Below are 17,302 nucleotides of genomic sequence, written 5' to 3' on the forward strand. Positions count from 1 at the left end.
TTTACGGCAGAATGATCGAAGCGGTGTTTTTTTTTTTTTTTTTTTTCGAAAATCAAGAATGTTGTGACTGCAAACCTTTAGCTGAAATTTGTGAAGGAATGAAGATGCATAGATCGGTAAACATCTTTTAATGAAACACTTATAATAGTATTTATTTTGACGATTTATTATGAGATCTTAACAGTTTAAGGGGTGGAAAGAATCACAGAAAATGTCACCAGCGGTGATCTCGCTAGAGTCTATAGTTTTTTTTAGCAATTTCTACTGGTCCGGAAAATATTGTTTCCAATGTTAACCAATTTTCAACATAGAAAGCTAAAAGTCTTTTTTCTACGCTTTGGGTATTGATTTTCTCGTTGAAACTCAATCGTTTCGAAATATGCGAGTAAAAAATTGATGGCGTGATCCAGATTGGTTGATTTCCCAAGATTTATAAATGGAAATGCGATTCATCGTTATCAGACTACTGGTCTCGATATAAATGTCGTCGCTCCAATATTTCAATTCCACCTCGAAATTTTCCATTTTTCTAATAAGCGATGAGAAATCATGCTTTCGATTTACTTGTTTTGCTCAGCCTCAACGCTGTTGTAAAGTTGCTCTCATCGATTCATTCTTCCTTCTCAATTTGACAGAAACAACAAAGTAGTCTCAAAGCAGTAGTCTCGGATAATACTGATTATACAACAACCGTATACAAAGACATTCAATCGATAAAGTAGAGTTTTTTGCCTTTTCATTTATTTCTCCTTCTATTCAAATTCAATATGCGACTTATCGTGAATTTTAACATATGCACGGAGTACGCGGAGCATGAGTGAATTGTATTCGAAGATTCGGATAAATACGAGGATTCAAAACTACGGGATAGTTCAAGAGTGGTCGTAAGGTACACATTGAGATGCCACCTTTAGCGTTTGAGTGATGCGAGTTAACTGGGATGGCAATGATTCTCGTTCTCGTTCTTGCAAATTTGTTCATTCGATTGGATAATAACCAAGAGGAACGAGTGTCTTGCTGCTTCGAACTTCCGAGGAAGCTTGATGGTTACTTTTTCTTCTGGGCTTTTTCTGCGGCTTTGGTTACTTTGCCCTGAGCATCCTTGAAATTAACGCTCTGAAAAGAAACAAACAAAAAAAAAAAGAAAAATTGAATCTGGTGAAAATGTAGAAATCATGGCTTTCTCGAAAAATCATTATTATAAAATATTATTCATGCATATATAAAACTTTTTCAAACGAATATAATTCGAATTTCACTCGTGAAGTGAAGAAAAAAATAAAAAATAAAATGATAGTACACGGAGAAAACGAGGCCGAAAATTCTAGAGGAAAGTACTAAGAATATATAGTATCTCGGGGACAGCATATAACTGGATTGCAGCATTAATTCAAAGAGCAAGTAATAAGACCTGTTCTATCCACCATAGTGAAAAGCCCAATTCTCATACCTTTTATTCAAAAGACTTAAGAGAGTTTTTCTCTATAAGTATAGTAAAAAATGTTTTCAGTCACTTGAAATGTTTATATTGTTAAGTATGCTCGGCCAATTCGGAAAAAAAACTATATGTATGGTAAAATGTCACACGTATTCGGTGTATATTCGTGTATTTATCATAGAATTTACTATGCTGACAGTCCAAATTTGTGATTTACAATACATTTCGACTTATCAGTAAGAACTAGTCTGACACGATGAATAACACTCGAAAACAAAACAAAATATAGTTCTCGCACGTACATCACTTTTTGCTATCCACATAAAGCTGTTTAGAATTCAAGGGGTGAAAAATTGGAAAATTCAAAAAATACTATGCTATTTGTAATCGGTGCCTAAATACTTTTAAAATTCTTAAAAAACCATACATTTCTGACTATACAAAACGAATTCGTTTTCTCCGTGTAAAGAAGCAGTTACTCTTGCCAAGATAAAAATATTTGCCTAGGAACAAATAGTATCTCTAGCATATTTGATATTTTTAAAGAAATTTTACCTTGATGACACCAACAGCAACAGTCTGACGCATATCGCGAACAGCGAAGCGTCCCAAGGGCGGAAATTCTTGAAAAGCTTCGACGCACATTGGTTTGGTAGGTTGAAGCACGACTATCGCCGCGTCCCCGCTTTTTATACTTTTTGGATTTTCCTCGGTCGTTTTTCCAGTACGACGATCACATTTTTCTTTTATTTCAGCAAACTTGCAAGCTATGTGAGCGGTATGACAATCAAGCACTGGGGTATAACCGTTACTTATTTGTCCTGGATGATTGAGGACGATAACCTGTGCCGTGAAATCGGAAGCTCCACGAGGTGGCTGATTTTTTGAATCCCCCGCCACGTAACCTCGCCGCAATTCTTTAACCGAGATGTTTTTCACATTGAAACCAACGTTGTCACCCGGCATTGCAACTGTCAAAGCTTCGTGATGCATTTCTACCGATTTCACTTCGGTCGTCAAAGCGGCTGGTGCAAAAGTAACCAGCATGCCTGGAATTATCAAGTTGTATGACTCAGGGGGTTATTTCAGAAACGTTTCATATCCCCGCTACACGGCGGGTATAGACGTCGATCACAAGTTACATAGTTGTCAAATCGTATGTTTCTTTTAAAAATGAATAATTTTATTGGGAGCTTGCGTATAGGGAGATTATTCTCACAAAGTGTATTTCTCTATCTTTAAAGGAAGTTGAGGCATTAGAATGAAAATGATGTCATCGCTTTTAAACCGATTGCATCTTATAAAGTGAAGTGGAAAAAAAAATCAGTTAAATTTTCAGACAGTTTAGGAGAGTCGTTGCTGAGAAAAATCAATAACAATTTGGGACAAATAACATGTAATCTTGTGGAAGTCAAGACACATCCAGTGATATCTCCGTTAAAAATGATGCTAAAAATATGAAATTTTTTGGGCAACATGAGCAAGGCTTGCCGAATAATGTCAATTTTTTCAGATTTATTAGGAGATTTGTTGAGATTATATTAATAATAATCTGTTTCCCGTGTAGTTTTTTGAGACTAGGATCGTCATTGTTCGTGTTTTCGACTGAGCTCTCACCAGTTTTCCGTCTTTTTTTCCCCAACTTTTCTTTAAAGTATATGCAACATTGCCAAACTGTAAACTGGCCTAACTTTTGAAAGGTACAGGTCATAACTTTTGGGTAAAAAAATGACTGTACAGCCTCAACTTCCTTAACAGTCGGTGTCACATTGTGTTACGAAGAAAAACCATTTTCGAATGAAAAAAATTACCTGGTTTAAGAATGCCGGTCTCGACACGACCAACCGGTACAGTGCCGATTCCACCAATTTTATAAACATCCTGAAGTGGAAGACGGAGCGCCTTGTCGGTTGGCCGTGATGGTGGTAAAATGGCGTCAAGAGCTTCTATGAGTGTTTTGCCTTCACCATTTCCATCTTTTCTTTCAACTTTCCAACCCTTGAACCAAGCCGTTTTGGGTGATGGTTCGAGCATGTTGTCACCATGCCAACCGGAAATTGGCACAAATGCAACGGAAGAGGTATTGTAGCCGATTTTTTTTATGTAAGAGGAAACTTCCTTTTTAATTTCATCGAAGCGCGTTTCCGAATAGGGCGGTTCGGTCATGTCCATTTTATTGACACCGACAATGAGCTGTTTTACGCCAAGAGTAAAAGCTAGCAGAGCGTGTTCTCGCGTTTGACCATTTTTCGATATTCCAGCTTCAAATTCACCGATTCCGGCTGCCACTATTAGCACAGCGCAGTCAGCTTGACTCGTGCCTGTTATCATATTTTTTATGAAATCGCGATGCCCCGGTGCGTCAATTATGGTTATGTAATATTTCGCCGTCTCAAATTTCCACATTGCAATATCAATTGTGATGCCACGTTCTCGCTCGGCTTTCAGTTTGTCCAGCACCCAGGCGTATTTAAATGAGCCTTTCCCCATTTCCTGAGCCTCTTTCTCGAATTTCTCTATTGTGCGCTTGTCTATGCCCCCACATTTGTAAATGAGATGTCCTGTCGTCGTTGATTTACCCGAATCAACGTGACCAATTACCACGATGTTGATATGTATTTTCTCTTTCCCCATTTCCAATGAGGAACGTTTGCCTGAAAATATGAAACGAAATTAATCATCTTTCGTTTGCTTTGTTTTCGATCAATTATTTATTATTCTCCCTCATACAGTTATGCGACATCATTGTACAAAGGCCGCAAAATACCGCACGTCCATTTCTATCTTCAAATCACTAGTCATTTCCCGCCATGATTACTTTTGAAAAATCTCTCGGTCGTCTTTGATAAATAATTTTTTTTTCTTCAATACTCGAAACAGCATTAGAAATTTTATAATTTGACTATAAGCCGACTATTTTTACAAGTTCTTTAAAAATCATCGAAGAAAGCGATTCATTTCTTCGTCACTTTTATTGCGAATTGAATTTCATCACTTTCAGTTGCATTAAGTTGCATTAAGGGGGGGACTCGAATCTGTAGTAACCCCGAATTTAAAATCGCGCACGTTTCATGTAAATAATGTGTAAAAAATTACATCCATCATAACACAATTCTATGTATTATCAGAATGAGTATGTTTTTCAATGATAAATTTCGAAAAATTTTCATTTTACCATGACATTTTGGAATATGACTATATCTATTGTTTTTTGGATGCTTCTTACTATAAATTCTTCGAAAACGGCTATATAGCGGTACTTGTCAAAATTCACCGCTCTCTCAAATGAGTTATTATTAGTGTAGAAAATTAACTGTATCCGGTGATTCGAACTTTCTCGATTAACGAACTTTTAACCATTTTCTCCGTAATACTGATCCATCCGGATTATCAAAGTTAATTTGAAGAATTGTCAAGGCATTAATACTAAGTGTGTGTGTGTTTATGTGTGTGTGCGCGCGCCCGCGGGCGTGTGGGAGAAAAGGAGAGGGACATGGAGCGAAAAAACGAAGGGATACAGCAAAGACCCGGAAATCAATATGACGTGACGGCCGGTATATTCACGAGACGGTCATATGCATAAATTCGATCCACAAAATGTGCCCTCGATTTTGCCTGATAAGAAACTAACAAAACAGTAACCGAGGAAAATGACTTACCGGTTGAATGTTCGTTGGTGTTTTGGAGACGCAAGAAAATATCAAATAATCGACGTTTTTAAAAAAAATTAATATCGAATCTCCGATTGCACTACTTCGGGTACGTGAAACAACGACGACACTCGACGAAAACGCGCTAAGAGAGAGAGAGAGAGAGAGCGAGCAAGCGAAAACCTTCAATGGATGAAGAAAAGCTTTCTGACCGCCGAACGACAATGAGAAAGGCTGGCAAGATATGCGCCGACGCGTCGAAGATGGCCGTAATATGCCGCTATGCTTTAAACACTTTTCATTGGCTGGATTTAGCCCGGATATATTATTTACTTTTTCCCCATCTTCTACAAATCAGCACAGGTGCAGATAATAAAAAAATTTCATAAAAAGAATTATGAAACCAATTGTAAATAATTTCAACAGAAGAATTCGAAAAAAATTTCACAAATCTTGAAAAAACATTACATTAAAAAAAAAATAAAAATTTGTAATTATTTTGTTAAGTGAAAAAAAATCGAATAAAACATGATGAGAAATAAAAAACCGAAATATCGCGCTTGAAAACATTTTGAAAAACGATGCCCCGTTCTTCTAATCTTATTGTAACAACTAAATCAATTAAAAAAAAAATTTCATCCAAGTTATGTGCACCATTAAAATTTATGATATCAATTAGAGGCCAAGTATTTTCTAATGAATTGAAAAAAGTGACCACTTGAGTTACGTGCAGCACTAAAATTTATCATATCAATCAAAGGACAAGTATTTTATTAGTAACTCCAAATTTTAACATTAGGAAATTGTTCTAAAAACTTTTAAATCCAATAAAATCACATGAAAGCTAGTCATTTGTATAACTCTATGGTGGCAGGACTTATAAGAAAATCGATTGTTTTCAGACTTTCAGGATCTCTGGTATTATTCACAAAATTCGACGTCGATTTAATCGATACAATGTATAAGCGAACCGACCAATCACAGAACGAATAAAACGACAACAATAACTTTCGAGATATACATCGTTACTTAGAACTTTTTATAAGAGGATAAGAACCAGGATTGCAACAAAATGATGTCATAAATAAATGTAAAGTCAATATATATCTACAAGGAGAAATTTCCCAATACTAATATACATGCTCTATATCAGCAAACATTCGAGAACCGATTGCGATCGGAGTAAACTAATCCGCACTGTTTTCACAAAACTTATATAATACATTTTTTTTATTGTCATATAAGAACTTTGAATCGAATTTATACATCTGGCTCTGTTTCTCCGAAATTTAATTATTAGATGGCTGTTGTTATTCGTTTGCTTATACCATTAAGGAAGTTGAGGCTGTACAGTAATTTTTTTTACCCAAAAGTTATGTCCTGTACCTTTCAAAAGTTAGGCCAGTTTACAGTTTGGCAATGTTGCATACACCTTGAAGAAAAGTTGGGAAAAAAGACGAAAAACTGGTGAAAGCTCAGTCGAAAAAACGAACGGTGACGAAGGTGACAAAAAACTGCACGGAAAGCAGATTATTATTAATATAATTTCAGCAAATCTCCTAATAAATCTGAAAAAAATTGACATTATTCGGCAAGCCTTGCTCATGTTGCCCAAAAAATTTCATATTTTCAGCATCATTTTTAACGGAGATATCACTGAATGTGTCTTGACTTCCATAAATTGTTATTGATTTTTCTCAGCAACGACGCCCCTAAACTGTCTGAAAATTTAACTGATTTTTTTTTACCCTTCACTTTACAAGATGCAATCAGTTTAAAAGCGATGACACCATTTTCATTCTAATGCCTCAACTTCCTTAAAAACTGACAGATGGTTGTACAACCGGAATAAAAGCACCGTGTGTTAAAACGTCACATAATCCGCTTCAGTTATTCTTCGCACTGTGATTTAACAAACATCACACAATTCTGCTTCATTTAGTTATTCCTCGCATTTTGATTCAACAAAGGATTGTTTCGATTTTGTACACTTATCGAAACCTCAAAAAGTTTCGTTGACATGCACCGCGTTGCATGTTAACCGCGGTCACCTCATCATATTCATGATATCATATGATCTAAGTTAGTGTTGGTACAGTCGGAACAACCAATGAGAGTCCAAAGGGTTTGAATGAACGTTTATACAGACACGCATTCTTCAATGTGTTTCGGAAAACAACCAGCAATGACAAACCTTAGAGAGCCGCGAGGCCTTTGATCATGTGTATAACGTGAAACATATTTTTCACCTGTGCAAAGTTTTTTCTCAGCAATTACGCCACTGATCATGTTGGTTCAGGACTCATTCGATAGGCATTTTGAAAATTATTGTCCGAACCAATTTCTGCCTCTCGATACATCTCGTAGGCTCTGTAATTCTGGAAAATGACATGCCAATTTTACCCCCACCACCGCGAATCGGTTTATTCCGAGATAATATAGTCTCGGCGATCTCGGGCCAGCAGACGATAAGGCTGTCAACGTACTTGTCCCGAGACTCTACCGAGTCTCTTGATGATGAAAAAAACTTTCCTAGATCTTGTTCGAAGTGAAAATCCGCTGATGCAAGTGTCAGCCGAGGCTAACATTTTTATTTCTCACGCGGTCTTTGTTGAGTTCGTCGTCATTTTCGAACAACATTATAAGAGGATGTCATAAACCCTTCGACGATCTAACGAAAGCATTAGACCTGATGATGAGGTTTTTATAATCGAGGTTTCTTTGATTAACTAATCTGCCGACCCTTCATTGAAGCAATCTCCTGCTCATTCTTTATTAAAAGTGGATACGAAATTAGAAGCAATTCGAATAATTTTTGAACCCTACATTTTTTTATCAATTCACTGAGAACATTGCAAACAATGGAAACTGTGTGTTCTAAATGAGAATTAGTTCAGGCTTGGTTTCGCTCGATTCATCTTATTTTATCTTCTGAACTCAAAATATGCGACCCCAGTTCCGAACCATCTTTCAATCGATATATTTACATTAAGCATTTTTCATTTAGCATAATCGTACATTAAGCATAATCGTAGTGGAAAAAAAATTAAATTATTCAATGTGGTCACTGACATAAAGCCGTCAGTGGTACACTGAAAATGTTTCTTCAAATATTAAGTATCATTCGCGCAGAACTATATTGACCGATATAAACTGATGGAAAAGCCCCCATTTGCGCATGCTTCAGGGTCGGTCGAAGATATATCTTTATCGAAGCTTCGCTCTTTGAGCAAAAAAGACGACGTCGCGCTCCCCGACGTTTTTCCACCTCATACAAAAACTCCGGTTCATTGTGCAATTAACACCGTTCAATGTTACACTGAATGAACAATTATTTCTTTGCTATAAATGAACGCGAATAATCGAGACCGTGGATTAGTACTCGCATACAAGTGAACAATAATTCCAGTTTTTTCCTTATTTCACAGTAAACAATGCCAAAATAATAAATTGTTGAATATACTTGCATTTCGTCGTTTGTTCTAATCCCCTTGAAAAATTAATTGTGCTGTTTCGTAAAATATTTTTGCTATACCTGTTTTATTGTTATTTCTCCTCAACCCGAGAATAATTAGTACGAAAAATGTCACCTACTTCAACAGTTATGACGTTGTCGTCATCGAGACACACAGTTGAGCGTCGTGCATCTGACCAGTCAAAATATCCGCAGCAGATTCCCTGACTAAATACCAATGATTATTAATGTGCAGTCTAAATTTGTCGACGTGAATAAATGGGAGAGGATCGTACGATTTTAGATTTCTCCAATCTTCCCACACGACCAAAAACATCCGTACTATATTTGTGACATTCATTTATCGTGGCATTATAAAGTTTATTTCTAGAACGAGTTCGTATTTCAGGAAAGAACCCACACACTTTGACTCTTTCACTAGGAAATTTCTTATCGTGTACGCGTCATTTCGCATTCTCGCACTCGCTATAAATCAAATGCAAAAAATCATCCACTTTTTCTGTTCCTTTCTTTCTTCGGGATTTTCTCGAACGCACAAATCTCGAAGGCGCGTGTCAATGACATTCCAAAATTCTGAGTTTATTCGCGGACGAGTATATTGTCGCTGTCACACATGTCACGCCGTCGTCGCCGCCGCCGTCTCTCCGTTCTCCAAGAATTTTTGGCACTCTTCGTTTCCGTGTGTGCAATTTTCACTAGAGATATTAGTCACGACTGCCTCTTCAAGTGCTCGACATACAAGCCGGCACGATCGTCGACAACGAGTATACACGAAACTTGTGGGGGAGATGCAATCGTATAGCTTTTGTGTGACTAACACGATCCGTCGCATTATTGTCCGTCATCTGGAAACGAGCCACTTTTTCAATGTCAAGGAGAAAAATTGAATGCCCCACGAATCTGTCGAAACTTAAAGCTCTTATCTGGTGCAATTTATTCTTATTACCGGAAAAGACACACTCATACCATGTTGAGAAAATTCTCTTGCGCGAACCCAATCGATGAGATTTTTCAATGAAAGCTCCTACAGCGTTTTTTATCAAAAATGGATTGCGAAAGTTATGAAATTAAAATAGTCTGAATGCATTGAGAAACCAACTGTTGCATCATTTTATTTATTTTTTTCTTATTCATTATTACAACGCCCTCGTCGAAGTAAGTTTTTGTGCACGCGAGTGGAGGCGAATACGTTATTTCGTTTGATATAAAAGCGACCATTGGTTGGGAAACAAAACAAATAAAAAATCCACTGAAGTGTTTTTCTATCAGCGAAAAATGTTAAGAATTTGTACAATTTTATTTTGAGGTTGCGACCCGAGTGTGTTCAAAGGGTCAACGAGCACATGAGAGCAAATTTTTCGCCCCCGAAAGTTTTGAGCCGCAGTGGCCCTCTCGGTCGCCAGGGCCACGCTTTCCTTGAAACACTTACGTTGCCTCTGTTTATCGTTTATTTTAGAGTATATTTAAAACCCCCGACGACTCTGAAAAAATCGTATAAGCTGGAAAACTTGTTTCTATCAAGGTCGCTCATCATCGTCATCATGAAAATATTTTTGAAGAGCTTTCAGTTTGGAAAAGCAAGGAGTGTGCGCTGCATGCGAGTTCTACAACCGATTGCTAATCAATGAAATCATTAGCTTTGATCAAACTCGGAAACTTCATCAGCCATGCGAGTGAAATGTTTAACGTAAAATATGAGGATTTTTATTATTATTTTATTTTTTCCCCAAAATTCGGTACATTGCACCGGAGCATTGATCGAGTAAAAAAAAGGATAACAATCGTAAATAAATGTGCATTCTCTAAATTTCCGGAGCGTTTTTATCTGTAAATATTATACGTATCGAAATAGCGAGCTCGGAGCTATTTTTTTTTTTCGAATATTCCTCATCGTTTGGTTAATATCAGAATTAAGAAGAGCCAGAAGACATACAGAGTCCATACTCGCGGATTCGCATAATTACTCAGGTATTATTCGTGGGTACTGTGCCAACCGTTAAGCCGAGAATTGTAGCTGCGCATTTTGTTACGTCGAACGAGGAGGTGGCTACACTCTCTTCGTGAATTTTCACGCTCTCTCCTCTGGCACTGAATCCACTGGGAAAAATAATTATCTTTCTAGATATATATTAATCCGTGCGAATATCCTCCGTATTACGTAATATAGCGCATTTTATCAACTTACGATATATTATTCTCAATATACTATTTCAGACTTCTCAATATAGCGGAGACTGCGTCAAACTGGAGTACCGTTAAAATAAAACGGGGTAACTCAAAAAATTGTGAAAATTTTTCATTCTTGCAATTTGGCATATTTTCCAAAAAAAAAAAAAATACTTCAAAAAGTAAGAAATAGAAGAAATTTAGAAAAAAATGAAAATTGGAAAAAAGTAGAAATTCTATAACATTCTAATATTACTTTTCCGACTACTTTTTACAAGGAGCAGTGAAGGTGCATTGCATTAAAATTCCAGTGGAAAAAAATTACAGTAACTTTTTAAGGGTACCCGAATGGTTCTCAAGAAAAATTATTTCTTTTTTGTTCGAGAATAGTAAAAACATTACAGTACGATTTTTTATGTTTTTATTTAATTAATATTTATTTAATTAATAGATGAAGCTTCTCAAACTTCTAAAGAGCAGAATATTTGTCAAAAGCAGGGAATAATATTTTATACATTTTTAATAACGCAATTGTTTAACTTTTTGTAATCGTAACGAACAGCTAACGATAAATCAATATTGATGATGATACACAGAATTGTGTCTGTTACGATGCATCCTGTGACAACAACTAAATTCCATATTAGCCTCCCGTTAATTATTTATTCGTTGAGCTGTTTATAGCATGTTATGGCAAACGTGATCTGTGGTTTACCAATAATGCAAGTAAATTTTCTGAATTAGGTTGTTTTATAGTCGATGCAACATATAAGCATAATAATGGACATGTGATGTTCCATGGCAAACGTGAAAAGTTGTCAATAGTTAACTTGATCCTTCCTTGTTTCTTCCTCCTGTATGCGCCACTGCCAGACTTTTTGTGCTTTTTAAAGTAGTTCGGCCGTTCTATGACTAGTCAAGTTTGCAACCACTTCATGTTGATTAATTTTAAGTCTAAATTATTAATCAAATTAATAAATACTTACATTGAGAATATTTTTATCATAAAAATGTAATACAATGCTTTAAAAATATCATAAAAGATAAAATTTATACTCCAACTTGACTAGTTAGTGATCGAGTCGATACCGGTGACACTTGAAATACACATAACTTAGAGAACATTTTTATTGTGCGAAAGAAAGTTTATATCGGTGTCACGGCACCGAGAAAAAGGAATGGTCAATTCATGAAATAAAAGCGAAGCTACTAGACGAATAAAAGCACGTGAGTCAGTCTCAAAAATGAATTTGATGAAATTCCCGCGATTCCCGAATTTGCCCGAAGTTCAATCAGCCGTTACCAGCAGTCCCAACGTAATGACTGGCATCCGGTTTCGACACCTCAAAAACTCAAGTTTTTTCATGTTTTCTTTCTCAAAAGCCCCGTAAGATAATGTTTTTTTTTTTAAAGAAATGGAATCTGTGATAAATTTTCTTCGCGATAGAAACTTTTTCGAAGCTCGAACACCGTACAATTTTTTCACAATTAATATTATTGTGAGTTCTCCCATAGGGTACCGTGTTAAAAACTCAAAATTATAAATGAAATAATTCAAAATTTTTCCCCGTAAGAGGTCCCGGAACTGTGCTCATCGTTATCAGAGGACCTTAAAATATCATTTACTGCAAAAAAAATAGACCTTCACCGTACTTTATCGAACGGCCGAACTACTTTAAAAATGGCACCACGGAATAAACGGTATTTTTTCTGTCTTGAAAACGTAATATTTTGTTTGGCTACGGCACCATTAGATCTATCGCCCGTGAGCGTTCTTTTGACCTGAAATTGCAAAATTCATTTTTCGAGCAAAATGTGATCGCGTTGAAATACTGAATCTAACACATCCGCTTCAAGCGCAGATGCAACATTTTTAATGGTGTTATTGATATACTTTTTATTTATATAGCACCGTCGTAAAGAAACATTGGTAAAAAAATTTCCATTTAAACGGACGACGATCTTCGTGATTTTATGAATTTCTAGTAAAGGAGTTCTTGCAAGTGAATCGTGTAGCTGAGCGAGTACGTACGTATATTTACAAATAAAAGAGACTTCAAACGTATTTCAGTTATTTCAAGTGTTCGAATTAGTAATGAACAGTGGCACCTATGATTTTTATAAAATTCTTTTTGCATGGTGAAGCAGTTAGCATATTATCAAAGATTTAGGTAGCAAATTCGCATAGATTTTTTATTTTCGATCTCATTTTATTATTCGTTAGCTCATAAATTATTTTCCACTGCACTGTACAGGGAACCCGGTATGTAGGAAAATCGTTGATGTTGACATTCATAGCGAACGTTATTTTTGTGGATCGCCGACGACTGGGGAACATCGTGGCGTATTTTCGTCATCCACAATACGCATCTCTCAATGAAACGCACTGCTCCACGATCTACTCCAACAATATTCCGTTTGAAGAATTCACCGAATATGATCCTAATATTTAAGGAGTTTCGGTACAAAAGTCAAAATATTAAGAAATTGATCAAATTTGGTGATAATGTTCTTCAACATCAAGTGCGAAAACACAAATTTTTTCAAAATTTTCTTCTACTTAGTTATCGAGTAATTACGCATTAAAGCAGATTTCTTATGCCCGGAATGTATACCTATATATATGGAAACGCTATGCTTATACACGTAAACTTTAGTGATCAATTACTCGATAACTGTGTAGAAGAAAAATCTTAAAAAATTTGTATTGTCAAATTTGGCACTAAAGAATATGTTCACCAAATTTTATAAAATTCTAAACTTTTTGAAATTTTTTATGTTTTTAGCATGGTTTAGCATGGCAACATTGTATCGCCTGCACCGAAACTCCTTAAAGCGACGAATAACAATACGAGTATTGTCGTGTGCTCTTGCAATGTATGCGTGAGAATTCCACGCCAAGTTTGGTCAATTAAATCTTTAGTATAACAAAAGGTCAAAAACTCGTTTGCTCGAGAATTTTGTTTTCAAGAGACGATTCTTCGCAGCGTTAGAATTATTAACCTTTCATGTTTTTCCGCCCGTCCGCTGCTAAAAATCGACGGTTCAACTGTTGTTCAAAGTTGCACGCGTGGTGGATTGATCAATCTTAGCAATAGGTAAATAGAATGAGCTTTTTTAACATAACGAGACTAACGATTTTCCATCTCCCCTGAATCATCCTGTATATGAATGAGATACGAAATTTATCGCAAGAGCGTATAAAATGCTCTTGGGATCTCACACTGGAATTATTTATAGAGGCGAACCGCGCGTTCAACACGTGTTGCATGAGCTATCTTAACGATCCAATTCCTCGCCGGCAGATCTCTTCTGAACCACGAGCTGGACTAGCTTACGGAGCTTACATCTCCCGCGCGGGGTTCAACGCAATTCGAGTTTCATTTTAAATATTCCTTCGTTTTACTCATCATGGATATACGTGACTCGAAATCAATCAATTTTAAAGAGCAAACGAGGACGAACGCATTTGGAGCAGATCTCGCAGGCTTCTGCAGTTATAGTTATCGCGAATAATCATAGATCGAGATCAGCTTTCAGGATCATAAAGAAATATGATTTATTACCGTTGCAAGTTACATAAATATATATGAATTCTACTATACGCAAACGACAACGTAATTAAGAGAGGGAGAGAGGAATATTGAAAAATTAGGTTGGCAGCGGTGCGGCTAATCTACATGTGTATAAGCATACGCCTTTGGATGCCCCGCGCATTCCACAATGTAGGAGCATAACTTCCTTAAAGACGTAGAAAACAGTTGTGATGTCTCAAGAGTTAAACTAAAAGGCGAATACTTGAGTGGCGTTGGAGGCTGCGGACTATAATCATCATTGATTGGCCATTACTGGGGCATCCGGAGAAAAGAGGCGGGCGAGATGTTCTACTTTATCTCAAGGGTTATATCTATATTTATTTTTCAGTGTATATAAATAGGAGTGTAACGACACAAAGTGTGAACTTGGTTTCATAGCGCGTTGAATTTAATCGAAAGTCAAAAATTTTCTCATTTTCAATCCACGCACTTTTGAAGTATTGTTAAAATGATCTCATTCTTGTTCAGAGCAATTTTTTGATTTCTGAAATGAAATAAAAGGTTAATGAAAGTACAGTAATTAGATTGGAAATTTATATGAAATTCATCTGGAGCAAGACTAAAGCTCACACGAGAAGAGAAACAAACTCAAATATCACGAAACTCGTGTGAGACGATGATGTACTGTGTCTTGCTCAATGATGACAATTTAATAACTCGTTGATGAGACATTACTATAGAGTTGAGGCAATCGATTTGAAAAGTTTGAGGAGAAAATTCACCACATGATTAATCGAAATAAATGAAAAACACGAGTGATCGACTGATTAAAGAATAGATTCTATCACACACAAACGTAGTAGGATTGATCCACCAATAGTGTGAATCATAAAGAAAAGATAAGGTTGTTTACATTACCTGATGAAATCCTGACCAAATGTAAATCAAGCACAAATCAACCTTTATCACTCGTTAGCTCGATTACCCAGATATGCGCAACGTTGATCACCACAAGAAATCACCTTCTCGATTCTGTACAACTTCAATACAATTTTTTAGTAAAGAAGCAAATAGAAGTGCAATAATCGATATTATGTGAATTAATTGAATTAATGACTAAACTTTAAGGCTCTTTTCTTCGGTCGTTGAAAAACAACTGTCTCCAAGTGAACAGAACTTCTTCACGTCGTTTGTTCTTTTATATCTATAGTTTTCCAATCTGAACTGCTAGTCAAAAGAAAACAATGTGACTATCTTCACGGTCAGAGTCAATCGATAAAAAACAATACTCAATTCAAAGAAAAATCGGATCATCAAACGAACAACTTTTTTTTATTTTATAACATTTTAAACAAGTACACTTGTTAATTATTTATAACGATGCCGCGTGCAGTAGCGATTGGTACTAAAATCTTTCTATTAACTGCATCGCTGATGCGCATTACAAATGATTTATATGTGGCGTATTTTTGTAGTTGAAGTTGGGCAATAATTATTCTTTTTGATGTCAGTCATTGCTTGCAAGTGATCGATGATAGTTAATTAGAAAATGATGTTGAATTTTTTGGAACATGAGATTGAAAGTAACCTGTAACGTGTGCTGGTGATTTGACGAACTTATTTATTACGGAAGTTCTTGGTATATGATGTTTTCGAATTTTCATAAGACTATATTTTCCAAAAATGAATAGACCCTTGTTCGTACGAGTAAAATTCTCGTTTGCCCTTATTGCTTTGCTATAAGTCGGCGGGTGAATATGCACTCGAGGAATTTGCATTTACTATTATAGTAACCGCGCTTGGCTCGTGTTTTCCGCTCGCTATGACGTCACGTTCATTCAGACGCAGACGACGGAAAAACAAGATCTAATTCAGGATTTCCGGCCAGACGTCCACGCATAAATGATTCTGTATCAAGGTATCTCGATCGAATATTTCTTCATAAAACAAGTATGTGGATGCGAAAGAGGATTTTCTGCCCTTTATAAGGCGTGCCTGTGTGAATTGTCATTCGACAATCAGTATATTCGCATTATTTTATGTAGATTTAGCATTCGTCGAATCGATGACGTTGGTTGTTTAGAGAACCTGCATATTTTCGTTTTTTCTGCCGTTCAAAAGTTTCAGGCCTTCGTTGTGGGAAATCTGACAATGGAAGCAGTGAGAAAAGTATGCGCGTGAAGCGGGACTTACACAAGGTTGAATCTTTGTTAATAAAAAATGACTATGTTTGTTCTCTTTCGCTTTCGTCTACATGGAAATTAATTCTTCAGAATACCATGATGTTTCATTGAATTTTACGAGTTGTTTGTCGGTAAAAAGATTTTAGATTTTCTCGCTCAAATTTTTTAACGACGGCTTTAGAATCGAAAGAATCTTTTGACGAAGAACAGTTTTAAAATGGGCGAATTCAAACGTTTTACAGCTTTGATTTTGAAACAGTGTCAAGAAACTACGAAAATATATTTTCGCAGAATGTTAAATTTCACGATCGGAAATCATGAACGAAAACGTGAAACGCGTAGTTTCTTCGCACTATTTCTAAAATTTTAGAAGAACGAGACAGAAAGAGAAAAATGAGTGAGCATGAGAATTTCAAGAACACACCAGAAGATCTCGAAGCATTTTTACTTTGACTCAGTCACGTGATTTAGGGAAGCGATTCGGTTTGGTATGCACGGTGAATCTCCGTTTACATCGTCGTTTATACGTTTCCGAAATTGTAAATTGCAAAAAGGAATATGATGATTCGGTCGGGGCAAGAGATTTGCCACACTCGGGAGGATAACGGTCTCGTGTCAGATACTCAAAAAACTTACGGCCACGCAATAGTCACGTGACTTTTAAAGGAATGGATGGTTTTGCGCTTGTGCCAGAGGGCCAAATGCTGGCCAATCCTGAACACGTGTCTTCGTATAACATTATCGAAATACATGTGCGTGATTCGACACTAAAATATTTTGCAGAATGACTCTATAGATACATATTTTATGAATCCACGGCTCTGATCATTTCTACACTGACGAAACGGCGTTAA

The 17,302-nt window shown here is 36.3% G+C and overlaps 1 protein-coding gene across 2 annotated transcripts; it reads right to left on the reverse strand.

The window, feature by feature from the left end:
* Nucleotides 1-145: 145 nt before the first annotated feature.
* Nucleotides 146-15,320, reverse strand: LOC122413178 (elongation factor 1-alpha). Of its 2 annotated transcripts, none has more exons than XM_043423360.1 (4): nucleotides 15,184-15,320; nucleotides 3,250-4,092; nucleotides 1,994-2,487; nucleotides 146-1,116 (listed from the first exon to the last, which is right to left on the reverse strand). In XM_043423360.1, the coding sequence occupies exons 2-4, from the start codon at nucleotides 4,070-4,072 to the stop codon at nucleotides 1,048-1,050; spliced, it is 1,386 nt and encodes a 461-aa protein (XP_043279295.1). In that variant the 5' UTR covers nucleotides 4,073-4,092; nucleotides 15,184-15,320; the 3' UTR covers nucleotides 146-1,047. The 2 variants fall into 2 exon arrangements, with proteins under 2 accessions (XP_043279295.1, XP_043279288.1); XM_043423353.1 differs by lacking the exon at nucleotides 15,184-15,320 and adding an exon at nucleotides 5,098-5,409.
* Nucleotides 15,321-17,302: the final 1,982 nt, after the last annotated feature.

This window comes from Venturia canescens, chromosome 1, assembly GCF_019457755.1.
Source record: "Venturia canescens isolate UGA chromosome 1, ASM1945775v1, whole genome shotgun sequence".
NCBI lineage: Eukaryota > Metazoa > Arthropoda > Insecta > Hymenoptera > Ichneumonidae > Venturia > Venturia canescens.

Bases quoted from the DNA above. Each gene is read 5' to 3' on its own strand.
- LOC122413178 (XM_043423360.1), bottom strand. From the start codon at position 4,072: ATGGGGAAAGAGAAAATACATATCAACATCGTGGTAATTGGTCACGTT. The intron at 2,488-3,249 runs GTAATTTTTTTC...TGATAATTCCAG, and splicing joins GACCGGCATTCTTAAACCAG to GCATGCTGGTTACTTTTGCA. The intron at 1,117-1,993 runs GTAAAATTTCTT...GTTTCTTTTCAG, and splicing joins TTGCTGTTGGTGTCATCAAG to AGCGTTAATTTCAAGGATGC.